The sequence below is a fragment of the Scyliorhinus torazame genome, chromosome 13 (genome assembly GCF_047496885.1).
Source record: "Scyliorhinus torazame isolate Kashiwa2021f chromosome 13, sScyTor2.1, whole genome shotgun sequence".
NCBI classification, from domain to species: domain Eukaryota; kingdom Metazoa; phylum Chordata; class Chondrichthyes; order Carcharhiniformes; family Scyliorhinidae; genus Scyliorhinus; species Scyliorhinus torazame.
In genome coordinates, this window is record NC_092719.1 from 109301850 (window position 1) to 109328681 (window position 26832).

The window sequence follows — 26832 nt, forward strand, 5'->3', positions numbered from 1 at the left end:
CCACCGCCAGAGGAAGGCTTGAGGATTGCTGACCATACTCGAGCAGGATAGTTGAAGTGCCCGCTCTTGCCGGAGGTTCGCCCGTATAAGTGGCCAACCGTGCGTGGGTGTCCAAGAGGGTTAGTCATTGAAGGCCAGACCGATTGCAGTCAAACGTATGGTAACTGACAGGCACTGTCACCCCAATGTCGAGTGCCATGCAGCTGGGGTGTCCATTAATTTGCAGAGAGAACCGGATGGGGGCCACTTTTGGTTCCACCTTGGAGTGGAGCTGTCATCATCTTGAACATAGTAAGCCCTGTCACGTGGGGGGCAGTCACACCTGGTGGGTCAGTGGGAGGGTAGATCCTCGCAGGGCCTCCTTTTCCCCTTGTCCCTGGGGCCTTTTGCAGCCCCACTGGTCAGCAGGCCTATTCCCGTTCATCAAGGTCAGGAGAGAACGCCCGATGGCACTCCCAGCCTTTGTTACTGTGGCTCGTGTTTCTCCTGTAGGTGTCCTACTGTTGGGGGGCTGGCTTCCTCAATTCTAGCTGAGTGTGATTGGTGCTCACCTTGGCATCCCAGACTGAGCACCGCCAATCCCTATAGTTCCAGGACCCCTTGTTCGACACTTTGTCTGAAGGAGGCTATCTCCACTACGCATTGCAAGTCTAAGTGGGCCTCAGCTAGTAATTTTCTTTGCGTGACCGTATTGCAGAGTCCACACACTAAGCAGTCCTGGAGTGTCTCATTTAATGTTGTTCCGAATTTGCATGTCTGCCAGCTTTTGGAGCAGTTACTGACTCAGCTTGGACCTGGGTAGCCATGTGGAACCAGAAGTGGCGTACAATGAACGGTGGTTTTGTGTCGAAATGCTCCCCATCTAAGGCCACCAAGGCGGCAAACGACTGGGTATCTGGGGAGTCCGGGTGAGTCAGGCTTTTACCACACTGTAGGTAGGCCATCTACAAGCCATTAGCAATATCATAGTTTGTCTTTCATCGTCGACAATCATCTTAAAGAAATATTGCGTACGTTCGACGTATTGTTCCCAATCGTCTGAACCTGCGTTAAATAGCTCCAGCTTCCCTAAATGCAGCATTTTGGTGGCCAGTAGAGGGACCTCCAGAGGTCTAGACAGGGTGGGCAGGTGGCTCCACTGAATCCTCATCACCAATGTTGAATCCGCAGTAAGCAGGACGCACAGACGATAGATAGAAATGAACAAACAAGATTTATTATGGTGCAAATCTAAACTCCTACACTCCCCTAAGGGCCTCCTTCCTCAACCTGCACCCAGGCTGGGATTTTTCTGTGAATTGGGCTCTTCTTGTTAAGGGGAAGCCCTGTCCCCTTAAAGAGGCAGTTCATATTTTTGGAAGGTCATGGGAAACTGCATGGTCCTGATCATGGGATCTCCATTGGGGTTATAATACTCCATTTCTCCCAGCAGCTACCAGTCTCTCTGAATGCGATTATTGGTTATTTGGAACTATTGCTGTTTTTTTCTGAATGAATAACCTCACCCATCAGGAACTGGATTAAAGCTGTCCTCGCTCATCTCTCATTGGACATTTCCAGCGAGTGAGGTGTCCACACCATGAGGCTGGGCTGGGTTTAGGCCCATGGATTAAGATGGAAGGGTCATCGGCCAACAAGTCTGTTTTACTTTTGGAGATATGGGTAGTGTGGGGAAGTGACATTCACTGCTTTCATGGGATGTGGGTGTCACTGGCAAAGCCCACATTTGTTACCCATCTCTAATTGCCCTTTAACTGAATGGCATGCAGTTACAATATTTGGAATCACATGTAGGCCAGACCAGGTAAGGACAGCAAATCTCCAGTGAATCAGATGTTTTCTTTTGACAATTAATGATTGTTACCATTGCTAAAATTAGCTTTGTATTCCAAATTTATTTAATTTAATTTAACGTCTATCAGCTTCCAGGGTGAGATTCCCCAGAGCATTATACAGAGGCTCTGGATTACTAATCTTGTGACATTACCACTGCGCCCCCACCTCCCTGACCCCCAGTATCCCAACCCCCAGTCTAAATCCGCTCAGATGGAGAGTCCCTGGGCGGAATTCTCCCCCCCCCCCCCCCCCACGCCGGGTGGGAGAATCGCTCGGGCGCCGCGCGAGTTCTGCCACGCCGTCCCAACGCCCGCACGTGATTCTCCCACCCCCCCCCAAACCGGCGCAGCGCAAATCACGGCTGGCCGCTGGGAAAATCGCCGTTTGCCGTTGGTAATGGGCGAGCGGCCTGCCCAACACGACAGGTTCCCGCCGGCGCCATCCACACCTGGTCGCTGCCGGCGGGAACAGCGCGGGAACGCTGGGGGGGGCGGCCTGTGGGGAGGGGGGTTCCTGCACCGGGGGGGGCTCAAAAGGGGTCTGGCCCACGATCGGTGCCCACCGATCGGCGGGCCGGCCTCTCTGAAGGAGGACCTCCTTTCCTCCGCTGCCCCACAAGATCGATCCGCCATCTTCTTGCGGGGCGGCCGCGGGGAAGACTGCAACCGCGCATGCGCGGGTGACGTCATTTATGCGGCACCGGTCCCGTCATTTATGCGGCGCCGCTTTTACGCGGCGCCAAGGCCCGGCGCGCGTAAATGATGCGGCGCTGCTCCTAGCTCCCTGGGCGCGGGAGAATAGGGGACTGGGAACGGCCTCCGACGCCGGAGTGAAATACTCTGGTTTTCACTCCGGCGTCGGGACTTTGTCTCCCGATGGGAGAATTGCGCCCCCTATCTGTGCAAAATGGTGCACGGAGGCAGGATTCAAGTATACATCTCAGCAAAATACAAATGGAATAACTGAATAAAATCAGACAACACCAACATGGAACTTGCTCGGTTGAGGAAATCCAAGGCCCAAACAGTTCAGCTGCAATCTTGGTAGTCATGGGATACGATGATGATGGAGTTGTCATTCATCAATTTCCATCACACCAGGTGAGGAGAATCTCACGGTGAAAAGAATTGTCAGTCCCGCCGAAGTCAACATACGTTTGAATGGCTGGCTGCACCCAACCGGAGGGAACTGGCCGTGGCAGAGTCAGAAAATCGCGGCCCACGTGTTCGCGTTACGCACTCATCCCCTCACACAGTTTGTTGATGGAGTAACTCACCCTCACCGATCTGGAAGGATGGGTTGAAGTCTTTCAGGTGGTAGTGTATCCTGTCACCTGTCGCAGTCAACGTCGCCACATAATACTCAGGCCCTTGGTTCTCTGGGATGCTGACAGCCATTGAAACAGATCTGCAAGGGAGAGTTCAGTTAGCAGGGCAGCAGGTTCAGAGTTCAGCAAGATCACAATCCTGTCCACTAATATGGACAGCAGTTACCACAGAGATGACCCACTGACTGAGCAACTTGATGGCTGTAGGAGGCAGAACATTAGCTGTGGTTTTCACGCAGGTGTTTCACAAATAAAGCATTGTATTGGGATTGGAGCCACATGACCAATGTTGCCTTTACCATCGCCACCCATACCCCTGGACACGCAAATAATATCACACCCTGTGATCCAAACTGGAGCACAGGTAGCACCTAAAACACAGCACTCTCAGATACCTGCCCAGAAGAAACTAGCATCAATGGGTCTGAATTGGTGCCTTAGTGGTCTCAACGGTTTTCTATTATAAACAACTAATAACCTGGCAGTTCTACTTGAGTATTTGGAAATCCAGTAGGAACTTCCATTTAGCAAATATGCACCAGGACAGTCAACACTACTTATCAGCCAACATCAATCAGTACCTATTGTCTTGCCAATTCTACTGAACCAAACGCAGTACAAAATATCTCCCCTAGTGGTCTTTCTGTGATGATCTCAGTCACTTCTTACTGTAGTTCATTTTAATTTACTAATCTTCTACACTGGGGTTATCACTGTGCCCACTGACTGACTTCATTTCCTCTGATCTGCACGCACCCATGCATGAATATCCATGCTCCACCCCCCCCAAACAAAAAGCTCCCCCACCCCACACGCTGCAGTACCACATAGCCCCCCTCCCACCAGCCTTTTCCACTGAATATATCATTGGCACTATTTGTCTCTGCCTGTCGCTGAGCTCCAGCTGTCCACAACCTGCTGCCAGCAAGATGTCCCTCAATTCCACTCACCCCTCCCTGCTCTTCACCCTCAACACTTTATATTGCCTTGCGATTGGCACAAATTTTGAACACAGTATTTATTTTATTTTGTTGCAAAAAGGAAATTAGAAATGGTACATAAATACATTACTGAAAATTTCAGTGCAGAGTTTAAGGCATGAAAAAAAGTTGTAGTTTCAAATCTTTCTCTTTGGGTGTTTCTGCAAACTAGGTATTTATGTGAAGTAACGTTTAATGGTTTATTGCTATCATGAAATAATAAAGACAATAAACGGATTTGTTTATGACATCAATCACAGTTTTTGTTTTAATTCCATTGTCATTCCTTAGGATGACATTCATCCTTGCATCCCCAGGCCTTTAGGGAATATGGTATTTGATACCCTGATTGTCCTATTGGACCCTTGTCTCTCATGTGACTATAATTATATAATTCTGGCCCCAAAATGACTGAAAAATTGAGTGTTAATTTAGAAATGCAGAAAGTAAACAAAGGTCTGGTCCAATGCCCCGTGATTTGGAAAGTATGCAATGGAGAATATGTCACCAAACACACCTTTGATACACAGGAGTGTGGCAGTGTGCCAGTCCTGTTCCACCTGCCCAGAGAAACACACCTAACATGGAAAGGGAGGGGTTTGGGGCAGTACCTGGATGAGAAGAGGGCATGGCTGGTGTACTGCTCTTTATTTACCTCGGTAACATTTCTGTTCTTGTTTCACCCCACCCGCCCCTTCCCCCCTTAGACCGACTCCCCCCCTCCTCCCAACGTCACCTCACACCACAGGGGACCGTTGCTCTGTCAACTACACACTAACCCCAAACTGCCAACAGAGCCTGTGTAAAACTGCAGCAAAACACAGCTGTTGGAATCTTGTTGCTATGGTGCCTGCCACCCACACTCTCTTTCATGTGTACGTTCACCATTGTAGGAATGTCAGTGCTAATGTTGAATAATTACCGGCCTGTAGGTTTCTGGCTCCTCCTCAGCACGTTCGGGGCCCTGACAATGGAAACCAGCAGGCTGACAGGCCCGTCGTCACAGACTGTTTTGTGTTGACAGTCGCTGGTCTGCACCCTCTATGACACCAGCTGCACAGGGGGCAGCTCCCTGACACTCAGTGAATGTCATAGCCGGTGTGGTCCGGAATCTCAAACACCAGCAATCTCAAATCAGAGTCAGTCAGGGTGGGGGCAGGAGGTGTAACGAATTGCGCTCAGTAGCTCAGATCAAAGGAGGTGGGGGTGGAGAACCAGCCATCAAATGTCACACCACCCAGTACACCGCCCAGTATGCCACCCAGTACACCACCCAGTACACCACCCAGTACACCACCCAGTACACCGCCCTGTACACCACTCTGTACACCACCCTGTACACTACCCAGTCCACACCCTGTACACCGCCCAGTATGCCACCCAGTACGTCACCCAGTACACCACCCAGTACACCACCCTGTACACCGCCCTGTACACCACTCTGTACACCACCCTGTACACTACCCAGTCCACACCCTGTACACCGCCCTGTACACCGCCCTGTACACCGCTCTGTACACTACCCAGTACACCACCCTGTACACCGCCCTGTACACCACCCTGTACACCACCCAGTACATCGCCCAGTATACCATCCAGTACACCACCCAGTACGCCACCCAGTACACCACCCAGAACACCACCCAGTACACCACCCAGTACACCGCCCTGTACACCACCCTGTATACCATCCAGTACACCACCCTGTACATCGCCCAGTATACCATCCAGTACACCACCCAGTACGCCACCCAGTACACCACCCAGTACACCACCCTGTACACTACCCAGTACACACCCTGTACACCGCCCTGTACACCACTCTGTACACTACCCAGTACACCACCCTGTACACCGCCCTGTACACCACCCAGTACACCACCCTGTACATCGCCCAGTATACCATCCAGTACACCACCCAGTACGCCACCCAGTACACCACCCAGAACACCACCCAGAACACCACCCAGTACACCACCCTGTACACCACCCAATACACCACCCTGTACACCGCCCAGTACACCGCTGTGGTGAACCACTGGAATAGGAGATGTAAGGTAGGACCTGCACTATAGGTTCGCCGGTAGCTCCTGCCAGCTGGCTCCGCCCAGGGAGAACTGTATAAATATGCATGACCTCCAGTGCCCTGCCATTTCGCCAGCTGCAGCAGGAGGCCACACATCTGACTGTAATAAAGCCACAGGTGTACCCAACTTTAGTCTTTGTGCAATTGATCGTGCATCAATTTATTACAGTCAGATTTTCCACAGAATGGATATCAGAATTAAGCCCGATCGCCTGTAGCTGGATCCGCACTCGCCCAACGCCAGGAAAGACTTTATTCACTGGCTAGCATGTTTTGAGGCCTACATCAAGGCTGCGGACCCCGAGCCAACGGAGGCTCAGAAGATCAACGTCCTGTACTCTAGACTGAGCTCCAGCGTGTTCCCGTTGATCCAAGATGCCACGAATTACACAAAAGCAATGGAACTCCTTAAGGAACACTACACACAGAAGGCGAACACGCTTTACGCCAGGTATGTACTCGCCAGCCGCTCGCAACTACCTGGTGAGTCCATCGAAGACTTCTGGCGGGCCCCAATTCCACTCGTCCGGGACTGTGACTGTCGCCCCCTCCCCCACGCCAGACGCACAATGGGAGCCGCCATCCTCTCCTCCCAGGTCCATGTGCGACCAATGGGCGCCGCCATCTTGTCCCCCACAGGGTCTCCGGACATCCTGACATCGGAACCGCACACGCTCACCACCCGAAGCATCCGATGGCTACCCGCAGCTCACTTCGATGACGCTGGACCAATCTTGCCCGCACAACCTGGCCACCGCGTCGACGACATTTAAAATCAACGGCCACGCGACCTCGTGCATGCTGGACTCCGGGAGCACCGAAAGCTTCATTCACCCAGATACGGTAAGGCGCTGCTCCCTCGCGGTCCACCCTGCCAATCAAAGGATCTCCCTAGCCTCCGGATCCCACTCCGTCCCGATCCGAGGCTTTTGTACAGTCACCCTCACGGTCCGGGGCATAGAATTTAGTAACTTCCACCTCTATGTCCTTCCTAATCTCTGCGCTGCACTCATGTTGGGCCTGGACTTCTCGTGCAACCTCCAGAGCCTCACCCTCAAATTTGGCGGGCCCTTACCCCCCTTACCGTTTGCGGCCTCGCGTCCCTCAAGGTCGATTCCCCCCTCCCTTTTTGCCAATCTAACTGCGGATTGCAAGCCCGTTGCCACTAGGAGCAGACGGTACAGCACCCAGGACAAGACCTTCATCAGGCCCGAATTCCAGCGGCTGCTTAAGGAGGGCATTATCGAGGCCAGCAACAGCCCCTGGAGAGCCCAAGTGGTAGTGGTTAAAACTGGGGAAAAACACAGGATGGTCGTGGACGACAGCCAGACCATCAATCTCGCAGCTCGCGCGTACCCCCTCCCATGCATATCTGATATGGTCAATCAGATTGCGCAGTACCGGGTCTTCTCAACAATTGACCTGAAATCTGCCTACCACCAGCTCCCCATCCGGAAGTCGGACCGTCCATACACTGCCTTTGAGGCGGACGGCCACCTTTACCACTTCCTTCGGGTCCCTTTCGGTGTCACAAATGAGGTCTCGGTCTTCCAAAGAGAGATGGACCGAATGGTCGACCAGTACGGTTTGCGGACCACCTTTCCGTACTTAGATAATGTCACCATCTGCGGCCATGACCAGCAGGACCGCGATGCCAACCTCGATAAATTTCTCCGCACTGCCGCTCTTCTCAACCTGACCTACAACAAAGAGAAGTGTGTGTTCAGCACGACCCGGTTAGCCATTCTCGGCTATATAGTCCAAAACGGACTTCTCGGGCCCGACCCCGACCGCATGCGCCCCCTCATGGAACGTCCCCTCCCCCACTGCCCCAAGGCCCTCAAACGCTGCATGGGGTTCTTTTCCTACTACGCTCAGTGGGGGGTCCCAAACTATGCGGACAAGGCCCTCCCACTCATCCAGTCCACCCAATTCCCCCTTGCGGCCGAGGCACAACATGCTTTCGCCCGCATCAGAACAGACATCGCCAAGGCCGAGATGCGTGCAGTGGACGAGTCACTGCCTTTCCAAATAGAAAGCGACGCTTCAGACACTGCCCTTGCCGCCACCCTAAACCAGGCAGGCAGACCAGTAGCATTCTTTTCCCGCACCCTTCATGCCTCGGAAATTCGACACTCATCCGCCCAAAAGGAGGCCCAAGCTATCGTTGGAGTTGTGCGGCATTGGAGGCATTACCTGGCCGGTAAGAGCCTTCATGTTCAATAACACACAGCGGGGCAAGATCAAAAATGATAAAATCTTGCGGTGGAGAATCGAGCTCTCCGCCTATAATTACGAGATCTTGTATTGCCCCGGTAAACTCAATGAGCCCCCAGATGCCCTCTCCCGAGGTACATGTGCCAGCGCACAAGTGGACCTACTCCGGGCCCTACACGACAGCCTTTGTCACCCGGGGGGTCACTCGATTGTACCATCTGGTCAAAGCTCGCAATCTACCCTACTCCGTCGAGGAAGCAAGGACAGTCACCAGGGACTGCCAGGTCTGTGCGGAGTGCAAGCCCCACTTCTACCGGCCGGACCGTGCGCGCCTGGTGAAGGCTTCCTACCCCTTTGAACGCATCAGCGTGGATTTCAAAGGGCCCCTCCCCTCCACCGACCATAACACGTACATTCTCAGTGTGGTTGATGAGTACTCCAGATTCCCCTTCGCCATCCCATGCCCCGATATGACGTCTGCCACCGTCATCAAGGCCCTCAGCACCATCTTCGCTCTGTTCGGTTTCCCCGCCTACATCCACAGTGACAGGGGATCCTCATTCATGAGCGATGAGCTGTGTCAGTTCCTGCTCAGCAGGGGTATAGCTTCCAGCAGGCCACCAGCTACAACCCCCGGGGAAACAGGCAAGTAGAACGGGAGAATGGGACGGTTTGGAGGGCCGTCCAGCTGGCCCTACGGTCCAGGAACCTCCCAGCCTCTCGCTGGCAGGAGGTCCTCCCTGACGCTCTGCGCTCCATCCGGTCACTATTGTGCACCGCCACTAATAACACACCCCATGAACGTGTTTTTACCTTCCACAGGAAGTCCACATCCAGGGTGTCGCTCCCGACTTGGCTCGCAGCTCCAGGACTGGTCCTTCTCCATAGGCACGTCCGACTCCACAAGGCGGACCCCTTGGTGGGCAGGTTTCACCTGCTCCACGCCAACCCTCAATATGCCTACGTTGAGTTCCCTGAAGGCCGCCAAGATACTGTCTCACTCAGGGACCTGGCACCATCATGTTCCACCCCAACACACACCCCTACCAATGCACACCCCCCCCCACCTCTCACTGCGCCGCCAATATTGATCCCACCAGACCCCCTCCCCCATTTTTCCGCACAAGAGGACGAAGCGGACTTCTGCACGCTCCCGGAGTTCCCCGATGACTGGCCAGCATCAGCACCGCCACCACCACCGTCGGTGCCACCTCCACCACCGCCAGCACCGACTTCGCCGCCACCGTTACGCCGCTCTCAACGATGCGCCAAAGCACCAGACCGGCTGAACCTTTGATGGACTCCGGACCGTCAACATAGACTTTTCTTTCCCTACCACTGTACATAATTGCACTAATTGTATATAGTTTCACGTCGGACTCATTTTTAACAGGGGGTGAATGTGGTGAACCACTGTAATAGGAGATGTAAGGTAGGACCTGCACTACAGGTTCGCCGGTAGCTCCTGCCGGCTGGCTCCGCCCACGGAGAACTGTATAAATATGCCTGACCTCCAGTGACCTGCCATTTCGCCAGCTGCAGCAGGAGGCCACGCACCTGACTGTAATAAAGCCACAGTTGTACCCAACTTTAGTCTTTGTGTAATTGATCGTGCATCAACCGCCCAGTACACCACTCTGTACACCGCCCAGTACACCGCCCTGTACACCACCCAGTACACTACCCTCTACACTGCCCAATACACCACCCAGTACACCGCCCAGTACACCACCCTGTACACCGCCCAGAACACTGCCCACTACAACACCCAGTACACCGGCCAGTTTCACCGCCCTGTGCACAGCACAGTACACTGCCCAGTACACCAGCCAGTACACCACCCAGTTTCACCGCCGTGTACACCGCACATTACACTGCCCACTACACCACCCAGCACACCGCCCAGTTTCACCGCCCTGTACACCGCACAGTACACTGCCCAGTACACCAGCCAGTACACCGCCCAGTACACCGCACATTACACTGCCCACTACACCACCCACTACACCGCCCAGTACACTGCCCAATTGGATCGCCCCGTTTCTCCGCCCAATTTCACCGCCCAGTACACCATCCAGTACACCACCCAGTTTACCGCCAATACACCGCCCAGTTTCACTGCACAGTGCACCGCCCAGTACACCGCCCAGTACACCGCCCAGTAGACCGCCCAGTTTCACCGCCCAGTTTCACCGCCCAGTTTCACCGCCCAGTACACCGCCCAGTACACCGCCCAGTTTCACCGCCCAGTTTCACCACCCAGTACACCGCCTAGTTTCACTGCCAATACACCGCCCAGTACACCGCCCAGTTTCACCACCCAGTTTCACCGCCCAGTACACCGCCCAGTTTCACCGCCCAGTACACCGCTCAGTTTCACTGCCGATACACCGCCCAGTTTCACCGCCCAGTACATCGCCTAGTTTCACTGCCAATACACCGCCCAGTTTCACCGCCCAATACACATCCCAGTTTCACTGCCCAGTACACCGCCCAGTTTCACCGCCCAGTACACCGCCCAGTTTCACCACCCAGTTTCACCACCCAGTACACCGCCTAGTTTCACTGCCAATACACCGCCCAGTTTCACCGCCCAGTACACCGCCCAGTTTCACCGCCCAGTACACCGCTCAGTTTCACTGCCAATACACCGCCCAGTTTCACCGCCCAGTTTCACCACCCAGTTTCACCGCCCAGTACACCGCCTAGTTTCACTGCCAATACATCGCCCAGTTTCACCGCCCAGTACACCGCCCAGTTTCACCGCCCAGTACACCGCCCAGTACACCGCTCAGTTTCACTGCCAATACACCGCCCAGTTTCACCGCCCAATACACATCCCAGTACACCGCCCAGATTCACCGCCCAGTACACCGCCCAGTTTCACCGCCCAGTTTCACCGCCCAATACACATCCCAGTACACCGCCCAGATTCACCGCCCAGTTTCACCGCCCAGTTTCACCGCCCAGTACCACCGCCCAGTTTCACCACCCAGTTTCACCGCCAATACACCGCCCAGTTTCACTGCACAGTACACCGCCCAGTACACCGCCCAGTACACTGCCCAGTACACTGCCCAATACACTGCCCAATACACTGCCCAATACACTGCCCAATACACCGCCCAGTTTCACCGCCCAGTTTCACCGCCCAGTACACCGCCCAGTTTCACCGCCCAGTTTCACCGCCCAGTTTCACCGCCCAGTTTCACTGCACAGTACACCACCCAGTACACCGCCCAGTACACCACCCAGTACACCGCCCAGTTTCACCGCACAGTTTCACCACCCAGTTTCACTGCACAGTACACCACCCAGTACACCGCCCTGTACACCACCCAGTACACCGCCCAGTTTCACCGCCCAGTACACCGCCCAGTTTCACCGCACAGTTTCACCACCCAGTACACCGCCCTGTTTCACTGCCCAGTTTCATCGCCGTGTATCACTGCCCAGTTTCATCGCCGTGTATCGCTGCCCAGTACACCGCCTAGTTTCACCGACCAGTACACCGCACACTGCACCACACAGTACACTGCCCAGTACATCACCCAGTAGACTGTCCAGTTGCACCGTCCAGTTTCACTGCCCAGTACACCACCCAGTACACCACCCTGTTCACTGCCCTGTATACTGCCCAGTACACCACCCAGTACACTGCCCCATACACCGCCCAGTTTCGCTGCCCAGTACACCACCCAGTACACTGCCCCATACACCACCCAGTTTCACTGCCCAGTACACCACCCTGTTCACTGCCCTGTATACTGCCCAGTACACCACCCAGTACACTGCCCCATACACCGCCCAGTTTCACTGCACAGTACACTGTCCAGTACACTGCCCAAAACACCACCCAGTTTCACTGCACAGTATGTGGTGTTGGGCGTTCTGACACACAGATGAGCCAACACAGTTGTATATGGTACAACGCTATTTTATTTAAACTTTCTATGTACAGTTTTGTCTTGATACTCTGCACGTGGGGATTCCCTGTTTGTGATGTTAAAACAGGTCGTGTCCGTGTCCTTGTCCCCAGACCTACTGTCCACCAGGTGTCGTGTTCGTGCTTTTATATGGTTCCTGTCTTTGTGTGTGATTGGTTGTGGTGTTGTGTGTTCTGATTTGTCTGTTGGTGTGTCCATCATGATGTGTGTGTTTGAATATCATGACACAGTGCACTGCCCAGTACACAGCCCAATACACCACCCAGTTTCACTGCACAGTACACTGCCCAGTACACAGCCCAATACACCACCCACTGCACCACACAGTATACACCGCCAGGAACACTGCCCAGTTTCACTGCACAGTACACCGTCCAGTACACCATCCAGTACACCGCCCAGTACACTGACCAGTTTCACCGCCCAGTTTCCAGAATCCAAAACCAGCCCACAATGGGCCTGGGCAGCACAGTAGTGTGGTAGTCACCACTGTTGTATTATATTGTATATATGGGTATTACGGTAAGGCCCCTGTACTACAGGTACGGGGATAGATCCCTGCCTGCTGGCTCCCCCCTGGAGGCGGAGTATAAATGTGCGTGCTCTCCGTACAGCAGCCATTTTGTAAGCTGCTGTAGGAGGCCACGCATCCCTGTGTAATAAAGCCTCGATTACATTCTACTCTCGTCTCGTCGTAATTGATAGTGCATCAAGTAGCAAAGTGATTAGCACTGTTGCTTCACAGCACCAGGGTCCCAGGTTCGATTCCCGGCTTGGGACACTGTCTGTGCGAAGTCTGCATGTTCTCTCCATGTCAGCGTGGGTTTCCTCCGGGTGCTCCAGTTTCCTCCCACGGTCCAAAGATGTGCGAGTTAGGTGGATTGGCCATGATAAATTGCCCTTGGTGTCCAAAAAGTTTCAGTGGGGGTTACTGGGTTTCGGGGATAGGGTAGATACGTGGGCTTGAGTAGGGTGTTCTTTGTAAGGGCCGGTGCAGACTCGATGGGCCAAATAATCTCCTTCTGCACTGTAAATTCTATGATTAATGAACTATGATCGATGAACACTACCCAGTTTCACCGCCCAGTACCCCACCCAGCACACCACCCAGTTTCACCGCCCAGTACCCCACCCAGCACACCACCCAGTTTCACCGCCCAGTACCCCACCCAGCACACCACCCAGTTTCACCGCCCAGTACCCCACCCAGCACACCACCCAGTTTCACCGCCCAGTACCCCACCCAGTTTCACCAGCCAGTACACCGCCCAGTTTCACCGCCCAGTACCCCACCCAGTACACCACCCGGTTTCACCGCCCAGTACACCGGCCAGTACACCGGCCAGTTTCACCGCCCAGTACCCCACCCAGTATAACATCCAGTTTCACCACCCAGTACACCGCCCAGTTTCACCGCCCAGTACACTGCTCAGTACACCACCTATTCTACCACCCAGTTTCACTGCCCAGTTTCACCATTCAGTACACCGCCCAATACACCGGCCAGTACACCGGCCAGTACACCGCCCAGTACACCGCCCAGTACACCGCCCAGTACACCGCCTATTCTACCACCCAGTTTCACCGCCCAGTACACCGCCCAGTACACCGGCCAGTACACCGCCCAGTACACCGGCCAGTACACCGCCCAGTACACCGCCTATTCTACCACCCAGTTTCACCGGCCAGTACACCGCCCAGTACACCGGCCAGTACACCGCCCAGTACACCACCTATTCAACCACCCAGTTTCACCGCCCAGTATAACACCCAATTTCACCGCCCAGTTTCACCGCCCAGTATAACACCCAATTTCGCCGCCCAGTTTCACCGCCCAGTACACCGCCTCTTCTACCACCCAGTTTCACCGCCCAGTATAACACCCAATTTCACCGCCTAGTTTCACCACCCAGTACACCACCCAGTACACTGCCCAGTATATCACCCAGTACACTGCCCAGTTTCACCGCCAAGTACACCACCCAGTATCACTGCCATCATTCTGGAATGAATTAGCATAATTTACAGACTGGAACATGCACAATCTCCTGTGTTACATGTGATTCTAAGCTGAAATGTGGACTGCAATAGTTATTATACTTACGTGAAGATTGGAGGCCGGTGATTGACTGGAATCACAACAATTCTCAATGTCCCTGTACAGATGGTGTCGGTGTTCTGTGTAACTCTGATGTGGAGTTCAAAAATCTAATTGAATAAAAAATATAGACAATCGTGATCATTGTCTCGATTCACACCTGATAGCATCGGCTAAAGTTGGTTTCCATTTCCCACTATTCCCCTGCTAGCCCTTGCTGGAGAGCAGACTAATGCAGAGCAGTTTGATTCATGGAATGAATCAGGAATCGCCCTCCAAGTAAATGTGAGCTGGGAACGGCAAGAATATTACACTGCTGCAGCTGGAAACGAAGGGAATCTCTCACTGAGCTGGAATCGGATTGGAGGGACTCTCCCACTGAGCTGGAGCTGGGATCAGAGGGAATCTCTCACTGAGCTGGAGCTGGGATCAGAGGGAATCTCTCACTGAGCTGGAGTTGGGATCAGAGGGAACCTCTCACTGAGCTGGAGCTGGGATCAGAGGGAATCTCTCACTGAGCTGGAGCTGGAAACAAAGGGAATCTCTCACTGAGCTGGAATCGGATCAGAGGGAATCTCCCACTGAGCTGGAGCTGGGATCAGAGGGAATCTCTCACTGAGCTGGAGCTGGGATCAGAGGGAATCTCTCACTGAGCTGGAGCTGGGATCAGAGGGAATCTCTCACTGAGCTGGAACTGGAAACAAAGGGAATCTTTCACTGAGCTGGAATCGGATCAGAGGGAATCTCCCACTGAGCTGGAGCTGGGATCAGAGGGAATCTCTCACTGAGCTGGAACTGGAAACAAAGGGAATCTTTCACTGAGCTGGAATCAGATCAGAGGGAATCTCCCACTGAGCTGGAGCTGGGATCAGAGGGAATCTCTCATTGCTGGAGCAGGGATCAGAGGGAATCTCTCACTGCTGGAACTAGGATCAGAGGGAATATCCCACTGCAGGGGCAGGGAGAACAGGGAATTTCTCACTGCAGGGGTGGGATCTGAGGGAATCTCTCACTGAGCTGGAGCTAGGATCACAGGGAATCTCTCACTGAGCTGGAGCTGGGATCAGAGGAAATTCTCACTGAGCTGGAGCTGGGATCAGAGGGAATCTCTCACTGAGCTGGAGCTGGGATCAGAGGGAATTTCTCATTGAGCTGGAGCTGGGATCAGAGGGAATTTCTCACTGAGCTGGAGCTGGGATCAGAGGGAATCTCTCACTGTGCTGGAGCTGGGATCAGAGGGAATTTCTCACTGAGCTGGAGCTGGGATCAGAGGGAATCTCTCACTGTGCTGGAGCTGGGTTCAGAGGGAATCTCTCACTGAGCTGGAGCTGGGATCAGAGGGAATCTCTCACTGAGCTGGAGCTGGGATCAGAGGGTATCTCTCACTGAGCTGGAGCAAGGATCCGAGGGAATCTCTCACTGAGCTGGAGCTGGGATCAGAGGAAATCTCTCACTGAGCTGGAGCTGGGATCAGAGGGAATCTCTCACTGTGCTGGAGCTGGGATCAGAGGGAATCTCTCACTGAGCTGGAGCTGGGATCAGAGGGAATCTCTCACTGTGCTGGAGCTGGGATCAGAGGGAATTTCGCACTGAGCTGGAGCTGGGATCAGAGGGAATCTCTCACTGAGCTGGAACTGGAAACAAAGGGAATCTTTCACTGAGCTGGAATCGGATCAGAGGGTATCTCCCACTGAGCTGGAGCTGGGATCAGAGGGAATCTCTCACTGAGCTGGAGCTGGGATCACAATAAACCTCTCACTGAGCTGGAGCTGGGATCAGAGGGAATCACTCACTGAGCTGGATCTGGGATCAGAGGGAATCTCTCACTGAGCTGGAGATGGGATCAGAGGGAATTTCTCACTGAGCTGGAGCTGGGATCAGAGGGAATCTCTCACTGAGCTGGAGCTGGGAGCACAATAAATCTCTCACTGAGCTGGAGCTGGGATCAGAGGGAATCACTCACTGAGCTGGATCTGGGATCAGAGGGAATCTCTCACTGAGCTGGAGCTGGGATCAGAGGGAATTTCTCACTGAGCTGGAGCTGGGATCAGAGGGAAACTCTCACTGAGCTGGAGCTGGGATCAGAGGGAATTTCTCACTGAGCTGGAGCTGGGATCAGAGGGAATCTCTCACTGTGCTGGAGCTGGGATCAGAGGGAATCTCTCACTGAGCTGGAGCTGGGATCAGAGGAAATCTCTCACTGAGCTGGAGCTGGGATCAGAGGGAATCTCTCACTGTGCTGGAGCTGGGATCAGAGGGAAACTCTCACTGAGCTGGAGCTCGGATCAGAGAGAATCTCTCACTGTGCTGGAGCTGGGATCAGAGGGAATTTCTCACTGAGCTGGAGCTGGGATCAGAGGGAATCTCTCACTGAGCTGGAACTGGAAACAAAGGGAATCTTTCACTGAGCTGGAATCGGATCAGAGGGTATCTCCCACTGAGCTGGAGCTGGGATCAGAGGGAATCTCTCATTGCAGGAGCAGGGATCAGAGGGAATCTCTCACTGCTGGAACTAGGATCAGAGGGAATATCCCACTGCAGGGGCAGGGAGAACAGGGAATTTCTCACTGCAGGGGTGGGATCTGAGGGAATCTCTCACTGAGCTGGAGCTAGGATCAGAGGGAATCTCTCACTGAGCTGGAGCTGGGATCAGAGGGAATCTGTCATTGAGCTGGATCTGGGATCAGAGGGAATCTCTCACTGAGCTGGAGCTGGGATCAGAGGGAATCTCTCACTGAGCTGGAGCTGTGATCAGAGGGAATCTCTCACGGAGCTGGAGATGGGATCAGAGGAAACTCTCACTGAGCTGGAGCTGGGATCAGAGGGAATCTCTCACTGCTGGAGCTGGGATCACAGGGAATCACTCACTGAGCTGGAGCTGGGATCAGAGGGAATCTCTCACTGCTGGAGCTGGGATCAGAGGGAATGTCTCACTGAGCTGGAGCTGGGATCAGAGGGAACCTCTCACTGAACTGGAGTTGGGATCAGAGGGAATCTCTCATTGCTGGAGCTGGGATCACAGGGAATCTCTCACTGCTCGAGCTGGGATCACAGGGAATCTTTCACTGAGCTGGAGCTGGGATCAGAGGGAATCTCTCACTGAGCTGGAGCTGGGATCAGTGGGAATCTCTCACTGAGCTGGAGCTGGGATCAGAGGGAATCTCTCACTGAGCTGGAGCTGGGATCTGAGGGAATCTCTCACTGAGCTGGAGCTGGGATCAGAGGGAATCTCTCACTGAGCTGGAGCTGGGATCAGAGGGAATCTCTCACTGAACTGGAGCTGGGATCAGAGGGACTCACTCACTGAGCTGGATCTGGGATCAGAGGGAATCTCTCACTGAGCAGGAGATGGGATCAGAGGGAATTTCTCACTGAGCTGGAGCTGGGATCAGAGGGAATATCTCACTGAGCTGGAGCTGGTATCAGAGGGTATCTCCCACTGAGCTGGAGCTGGGATCAGACTGAATCTCTCACTGAGCTGGAGCTGGGATCAGAGGGAATCTCTCACTGAGCTGGAGCTGGGATCAGAGGGAATCTCTCACTGCTGGAGCTGGGATCAGAGGGAATTTCTCACTGAGCTGGAGCTGGGATCAGAGGGAATCTCTCACTGAGCTGGAGCTGGGATCACAGGGAATCTCTCACTGAGCTGGAGCTGGGATCAGAGGGAATCTCTCATTGCTGGAGCGGGGATCACAGGGAATCTCTCACTGAGCTGGAGCTGGGATCAGAGGGAATCTCTCACTGAGCTGGAGCTGGGATCAGAGGGAATCTCTCACTGAGCTGGAGCTGGGATCAGAGGGAATCTCTCACTGAGCTGGAGATGGGATCAGAGGGAATCTCTCTGAGCCGGAGATGGGATCAGAGGGAATCTCTCACTGAGCTGGAGCTGGTATCAGAGGGAATCTCTCACTGTGCTGGAGCTGGGATCAGAGGGAATCTCTCATTGCTGGAACTGGGATCAGAGGGAATCTCTCACTGAGCTGGAGCTGAGATCAGAGGGAATCTCTCAATGCTGGAGCTGGGATCACAGGGAATCTCTCAGTGAGCTGGAGCAAGGATCAGAGGGAATCTCTCACTGAGCTGGAGCTGGGATCAGAGGAAATCTCTCACTGAGCTGGAGCTGGGATCAGAGGGAATCTCTCACTGAGCTGGAGCTGGGATCAGAGGGAATCTCTCACTGAGCTGGAGCTGGGATCAGAGGGAATCTCTCACTGAGCTGGAGCTGGGATCAGAGGGAATCTCTCACTGTGCTGGAGCTGGGATCAGAGGGAATCTCTCACTGAGCTGGAGCTGGGATCAGAGGGAATCTCTCACTGTGCTGGAGCTGGGATCAGAGGGAATTTCTCACTGAGCTGGAGCTGGGATCAGAGGGAATCTCTCACTGAGCTGGAACTGGAAACAAAGGGAATCTTTCACTGAGCTAGAATCGGATCAGAGGGTATCTCCCACTGAGCTGGAGCTGGGATCAGAGGGAATCTCTCATTGCTGGAGCAGGGATCAGAGGGAATCTCTCACTGCTGGAACTAGGATCAGAGGGAATATCCCACTGCAGGGGCAGGGAGAACAGGGAATTTCTCACTGCAGGGGTGGGATCTGAGGGAATCTCTCACTGAGCTGGAGCTAGGATCAGAGGGAATCTCTCACTGAGCTGGAGTTGGGATCAGAGGGAATCTCTCACTGAGCTGGAGCTGGGATCAGAGGGAATCTCTCACTGAGGTGGAGCTGGGATCAGAGGGAATCTCTCACTGAGCTGGAGATGGGATCAGAGGGAATCTCTCACTGAGCTGGAGCTGGGATCAGAGGGAATCTCTCACTGTGCTGGAGCTGGGATCAGAGGGAAGCTCTCATTGCTGGAACTGGGATCAGAGGGAATCTCTCACTGAGCTGGAGCTGGGATCAGAGGGAATCTCTCAATGCTGGAGCTGGGATCACAGAGAATCTCTCACTCAGCTGGAGCAAGGATCAGAGGGAATCTCTCACTGAGCTGGAGCTGGGATCAGAGGAAATCTCTCACTGAGCTGGAGCTGGGATCAGAGGGAATCTCTCACTGAGCTGGAGCTGGGATCAGAGGGAATCTCTCACTGTGCTGGAGCTGGGATCAGAGGGAAGCTCTTATTGCTGGAACTGGGATCAGAGGGAATCTCTCACTGAGCTGGAGCTGGGATCAGAGGGAATCTCTCACTGCTCGAGCTGGGATCACAGAGAATCTCTCACTGAGCTGGAGCAAGGATCAGAGGGAATCTCTCACTGAGCTGGAGCTGGGATCAGAGGAAATCTCTCACTGAGCTGGAGCTGGGATCAGAGGGAATCTCTCACTGAGCTGGAGCTGGGATCAGAGGAAATCTCTCACTGAGCTGGAGCTGGAATCACAGGGAATCTCTCACTGAGCTGGAGCTGGGATTTGAGGGAATCTCTCAATGAGCTGGAGCTGGGATCAGAGGGAATCTCTCACTGAGCTGGAGCTGGGATCAGAGGGAATCTCTCACTGAGCTGGAGCTGGGAACAGAGGGAATCTCTCACTGAGCTGGAGCTGGGATCAGAGGGAATCTCTCACTGAGCTGGAGCTGGGATCAGAGGGAATCTCTCACTGAGCTGGAGCTGGGATCAGAGTGAATTTCTCACTGAGCTGGAGCTGGGATCAGAGGGAATCTCTCAATGCTGGAGCTGGGATCACAGAGAATCTCTCACTGAGCTGGAGCAAGGATCAGAGGGAACCTCTCACTGAGCTGGAGCTGGGATCAAAGGAAATCTCTCACTGAGCTGGAGCTGGGATCAGAGGGAATCTCTCACTGAGCTGGAGCTGGGATCAGAGGAAATCTCTCACTGAGCTGGAGCTGGAATCAGAGGGAATCTCTCACTGAGCTGGAGCTGGGATCAGAGGGAATCTCTCACTGAGCTGGAGCTGGGATCAGAGGGAATCTCTCACTGAGCTGGAGCTGGGAACAGAGGGAATCTCTCACTGAGCTGGAGCTGGGATCAGAGGCAATCTCTCACTGAGCTGGAGATGGGATCAGAGGGAATCTCTCACTGAGCTGGAGCTGGGATCAGAGGGAATCTCTCACTGTGCTGGAGCTGGGATCAGAGGGAAGCTCTCATTGCTGGAACTGGGATCAGAGGGAATCTCTCACTGAGCTGGAGCTGGGATCAGAGGGAATCTCTCAATGCTGGAGCTGGGATCACAGAGAATCTCTCACTCAGCTGGAGCAAGGATCAGAGGGAATCTCTCACTGAGCTGGAGCTGGGATCAGAGGAAATCTCTCACTGAGCTGGAGCTGGGATCAGAGGGAATCTCTCACTGAGCTGGAGCTGGGATCAGAGGGAATCTCTCACTGTGCTGGAGCTGGGATCAGAGGGAAGCTCTTATTGCTGGAACTGGGATCAGAGGGAATCTCTCACTGAGCTGGAGCTGGGATCAGAGGGAATCTCTCAATGCTGGAGCTGGGATCACAGAGAATCTCTCACTGAGCTGGAGCAAGGATCAGAGGGAATCTCTCACTGAGCTGGAGTTGGGATCAGAGGAAATCTCTCACTGAGCTGGAGCTGGGATCAGAGGGAATCTCTCACTGAGCTGGAGCTGGGATCAGAGGAAATCTCTCACTGAGCTGGAGCTGGAATCAGAGGGAATCTCTCACTGAGCTGGAGCTGGGATCAGAGGGAATCTCTCAATGAGCTGGAGCTGGGATCAGAGGGAATCTCTCACTGAGCTGGAGCTGGGAACAGAGGGAATCTCTCACTGAGCTGGAGCTGGGATCAGAGGGAATCTCTCACTGAGCTGGAGCTGGGATCAGAGGGAATCTCTCACTGAGCTGGAGCTGGGATCAGAGTGAATTTCTCACTGAGCTGGAGCTGGGATCAGAGGGAATCTCTCAATGCTGGAGCTGGGATCACAGAGAATCTCTCACTGAGCTGGAGCAAGGATCAGAGGGAATCTCTCACTGAGCTGGAGCTGGGATCAGAGGAAATCTCTCACTGAGCTGGAGCTGGGATCAGAGGGAATCTCTCACTGAGCTGGAGCTGGGATCAGAGGAAATCTCTCACTGAGCTGGAGCTGGAATCAGAGGGAATCTCTCACTGAGCTGGAGCTGGGATCAGAGGGAATCTCTCACTGAGCTGGAGCTGGGATCAGAGGGAATCTCTCACTGAGCTGGAGCTGGGAACAGAGGGAATCTCTCACTGAGCTGGAGCTGGGATCAGAGGGAATCTCTCACTGAGCTGGTGCTGGGATCAGAGGGAATCTCTCACTGAGCTGGAGCTGGGATCAGAGTGAATTTCTCACTTAGCTGGAGCTGGGATCAGAGGGAATCTCTCACTGAGCTGGAGCTGGGATCACAGGGAATCTCTCACAGCTGGAGCTGGGATCACAGGGAATCTCTCACTGAGCTGGAGCTGGGATCAGAGGGAATCTCTCACTGAACTGGAGCTGGGATCAGAGGGAATCTCTCATTGCTGGAGCTGGGATCACAGGGAATCTCTCACTGCTCGAGCTGGGATCAGAGTGAATCTCCCACTGAGCTGGAGCTGGGATCAGAGGGAATCTCTCACTGAGCTGGAGCTGGGATCAGAGGGAATCTCTCACTGAGCTGGAGCTGGGATCAGAGGGAATCTCTCACTGAGCTGGAGCTGGGATCACAATAAAGCTCTCACTGAGCTGGAGCTAGGATCAGAGGGAATCTCTCACTGAGCTGGAGCTGGGATCACAGGGAATCTCTCACAGCTGGAGCTGGGATCACAGGGAATCTCTCACTGAGCTGGAGCTGGGATCAGAGGGAATCTCTCACTGAACTGGAGCTGGGATCAGAGGGAATCTCTCATTGCTGGAGCTGGGATCACAGGGAATCTCTCACTGCTCGAGCTGGGATCAGAGTGAATCTCCCACTGAGCTGGAGCTGGGATCAGAGGGAATCTCTCACTGAGCTGGAGCTGGGATCAGGGGGAATCTCTCACTGAGCTGGAGCTGGGATCAGAGGGAATCTCTCACTGAGCTGGAGCTGGGATCAGAGGGAATCTCTCACTGCTGGAACTGGGATCAGAGGGAATCTCTCACTGAGCTGGAGCTGGGATCAGAGGGAATCTCTCACTGAGCTGGAGCTGGGATCAGAGGGAATCTCTCACTGAGCTGGAGCTGGGATCAGAGGGAATCTCTCACTGAGCTGGAGCTGGGATCAGAGGGAATCTCTCACTGAGCTGGAGCTGGGATCAGAGGGAATCTCTCACTGATGGAACTGGGATCAGAGGGAATCTCTCACTGAGCTGGAGCTGGGATCAGAGGGAATCTCTCACTGAGCTGGAGCTGGGATCACAGGGAATCTCTCACTGAGCTGGAGCTGGGATCAGAGGGAATCTCTCACTGTGCTGGAGCTGGGGTCAGAGGGAATCTCTCACTGAGCTGGATCTGGGATCAGAGGGAATCTCTCACTGAGCTGGAGCTGGGATCAGAGGGAATCTCTCATTGCTGGAGCTGGGATCACAGGGAATCTCTCACTGAGCTGGAGCTGGGATCTGAGGGAATCTCTCATTGCTGGAGCTGGGATCAGAGGAATTTCGCACTGAGCTGGAGCTGGGATCACAGGGAATCTCTCACTGAGCTGGAGCTGGGATCACAGGGAATCTCTCACTGAGCTGGAGCTGGGATCAGAGGGAATCTCTCACTGAGCTGGAGCTGGGATCAGAGGGAATCTCTCACTGAGCTGGAGCTGGGATCAGAGGGAATCTCTCACTGAGCTGGAGGTGGGATCAGAGGGAATCTCTCACTGAGCTGGAGCTGGGATCACAGGGAATCTCTCACTGAGCTGGAGCTGGGATCAGAGGGAATCTCTCACTGTGCTGGAGCTGGATTCGGAGGGAATCTCTCACTGAGCTGGAGCTGGGATCAGAGGGAATCTCTCACAGAGCTGGAGCTGGGATCAGAGGGAATCTCTCATTGCTGGAGCTGGGATCACAGGGAATCTCTCACTGAGCTGGAGCTGGGATCAGAGGGAATCTCTCATTGCTGGAGCTGGGATCAGAGGAATCTCTCACTGAGCTGGAGCTGGGATCACAGGGAATCGCTCACTGAGCTGGAGCTGGGATCAGAGGGAATCTCTCACTGAGCTGGAGCTGGGATCAGAGGGAATCTCTCACTGAGCTGGAGCTGGGATCAGAGGGAATCTCTCTGAGCCGGAGCTGGGATCAGAGGGAATATCTCACTGAGCTGGAGCTGGGATCAAAGGGAATCTTTCACAGTGCTGGAGCTGGGATCAGAGGGAATCTCTCACTGAGCTGGAGCTGGGATCAGAGGGAATCTCTCACTGAGCTGGAGCTGGGATCAGAGGGAATCTCTCACTGAGCTGGAGCTGGGATCACAGGGAATCTCTCACTGAGCTGGAGCTGGGATCAGAGGGAATCTCTCACTGTGCTGGAGCTGGATTCGGAGGGAATCTCTCACTGAGCTGGAGCTGGGATCAGAGGGAATCTCTCACAGAGCTGGAGCTGGGATCAGAGGGAATCTCTCATTGCTGGAGCTGGGATCACAGGGAATCTCTCACTGAGCTGGAGCTGGGATCAGAGGGAATCTCTCATTGCTGGAGCTGGGATCAGAGGGAATCTCTCACTGAGCTGGAGCTGGGATCAGAGGGAATCTCTCACTGAGCTGGCGCTGGGATCAGAGGGAATCTCTGACTGAGCTGGAGCTGGGATCAGAGGGAATCTCTGACTGAGCGGGTGCTGGGATCAGAGGGAATCTCTCACTGAGCTGGAGCTGGGATCAGAGGGAATTTCTCACTGAGCTGGAGCTGGGATCAGAGGGAATCTCTCAATGCTGGAGCTGGGATCACAGGGAATCTCTCACTGAGCTGGAGCAAGGATCAGAGGGAATCTCTCACTGAGCTGGAGCTGGGATCAGAGGAAATCTCTCACTGAGCTGGAGCTGGGATCAGAGGGAATCTATCACTGAGCTGGAGCTGGGATCAGAGGGAATCTCTCACTGAGTTGGAGCTGGATCAGAGGGAATCTCCCACTGAGCTGGAACTGGGATCAGAGGGAAGCTCTCACTGAGCTGGATCTGGGATCAGAGGGAATCTCTCACTGAGCTGGAGCTGGGATCACAATAAATCTCTCACTGAGCTGGAGCTGGGATCACAGGGCATATCTCACTGAGCTGGAGCTGGGATCAGAGGAAATCCCACAGTGAGCTGGAACTGGGATCAGAGGGAATCTCTCACTGAGCTGGAGCTGGGATCAGAGGGAATCTCTCAATGCTGGAGCTGGGATCACAGAGAATCTCTCACTGAGCTGGAGCAAGGATCAGAGGGAATCTCTCACTGAGCTGGAGCTGGGATCAGAGGAAATCTCTCACTGAGCTGGAGCTGGGATCAGAGGGAATCTCTCACTGAGCTGGAGCTGGGATCAGAGGGAATCTCTCACTGTGCTGGAGCTGGGATCAGAGGGAAGCTCTTATTGCTGGAACTGGGATCAGAGGGAATCTCTCACTGAGCTGGAGCTGGGATCAGAGGGAATCTCTCACTGCTCGAGCTGGGATCACAGAGAATCTCTCACTGAGCTGGAGCAAGGATCAGAGGGAATCTCTCACTGAGCTGGAGCTGGGATCAGAGGAAATCTCTCACTGAGCTGGAGCTGGGATCAGAGGGAATCTCTCACTGAGCTGGAGCTGGGATCAGAGGAAATCTCTCACTGAGCTGGAGCTGGAATCACAGGGAATCTCTCACTGAGCTGGAGCTGGGATCAGAGGGAATCTCTCAATGAGCTGGAGCTGGGATCAGAGGGAATCTCTCACTGAGCTGGAGCTGGGATCAGAGGGAATCTCTCACTGAGCTGGAGCTGGGAACAGAGGGAATCTCTCACTGAGCTGGAGCTGGGATCAGAGGGAATCTCTCACTGAGCTGGAGCTGGGATCAGAGGGAATCTCTCACTGAGCTGGAGCTGGGATCAGAGTGAATTTCTCACTGAGCTGGAGCTGGGATCAGAGGGAATCTCTCAATGCTGGAGCTGGGATCACAGAGAATCTCTCACTGAGCTGGAGCAAGGATCAGAGGGAATCTCTCACTGAGCTGGAGCTGGGATCAGAGGAAATCTCTCACTGAGCTGGAGCTGGGATCAGAGGGAACCTCTCACTGAGCTGGAGCTGGGATCAGAGGAAATCTCTCACTGAGCTGGAGCTGGAATCAGAGGGAATCTCTCACTGAGCTGGAGCTGGGATCAGAGGGAATCTCTCACTGAGCTGGAGCTGGGATCAGAGGGAATCTCTCACTGAGCTGGAGCTGGGAACAGAGGGAATCTCTCACTGAGCTGGAGCTGGGATCAGAGGGAATCTCTCACTGAGCTGGAGATGGGATCAGAGGGAATCTCTCACTGAGCTGGAGCTGGGATCAGAGGGAATCTCTCACTGTGCTGGAGCTGGGATCAGAGGGAAGCTCTCATTGCTGGAACTGGGATCAGAGGGAATCTCTCACTGAGCTGGAGCTGGGATCAGAGGGAATCTCTCAATGCTGGAGCTGGGATCACAGAGAATCTCTCACTGAGCTGGAGCAAGGATCAGAGGGAATCTCTCACTGAGCTGGAGCTGGGATCAGAGGAAATCTCTCACTGAGCTGGAGCTGGGATCAGAGGGAATCTCTCACTGAGCTGGAGCTGGGATCAGAGGGAATCTCTCACTGTGCTGGAGCTGGGATCAGAGGGAAGCTCTTATAGCTGGAACTGGGATCAGAGGGAATCTCTCACTGAGCTGGAGCTGGGATCAGAGGGAATCTCTCAATGCTGGAGCTGGGATCACAGAGAATCTCTCACTGAGCTGGAGCAAGGATCAGAGGGAATCTCTCACTGAGCTGGAGCTGGGATCAGAGGAAATCTCTCACTGAGCTGGAGCTGGGATCAGAGGGAATCTCTCACTGAGCTGGAGCTGGGATCAGAGGAAATCTCTCACTGAGCTGGAGCTGGAATCAGAGGGAATCTCTCACTGAGCTGGAGCTGGGATCAGAGGGAATCTCTCAATGAGCTGGAGCTGGGATCAGAGGGAATCTCTCACTGAGCTGGAGCTGGGAACAGAGGGAATCTCTCACTGAGCTGGAGCTGGGATCAGAGGGAATCTCTCACTGAGCTGGAGCTGGGATCAGAGGGAATCTCTCACTGAGCTGGAGCTGGGATCAGAGTGAATTTCTCACTGAGCTGGAGCTGGGATCAGAGGGAATCTCTCAATGCTGGAGCTGGGATCACAGAGAATCTCTCACTGAGCTGGAGCTGGGATCAGAGGGAATCTCTCACTGAGCTGGAGCTGGGAACAGAGGGAATCTCTCACTGAGCTGGAGCTGGGATCAGAGGGAATCTCTCACTGAGCTGGTGCTGGGATC

At 54.1% G+C, this 26832-nt stretch overlaps 1 protein-coding gene across 5 annotated transcripts in view; it reads right to left on the minus strand.

Annotated features, from left to right (window-relative positions):
* The window catches only part of LOC140388230 (cadherin-related family member 4-like), a 330338-nt gene that overhangs the window by 197071 nt on the left and 106435 nt on the right, over positions 1-26832 (minus strand). For all 5 annotated transcript variants that reach the window (XM_072472043.1, XM_072472040.1, XM_072472041.1 and 2 more), the window contains 2 exons: positions 14498-14601; positions 3113-3243 (listed from right to left, as the gene is read on the minus strand). In XM_072472043.1, coding sequence (XP_072328144.1) covers positions 3113-3243; positions 14498-14601 — 235 coding nt within the window. The remainder of the gene's footprint in view (positions 1-3112; positions 3244-14497; positions 14602-26832) is intronic.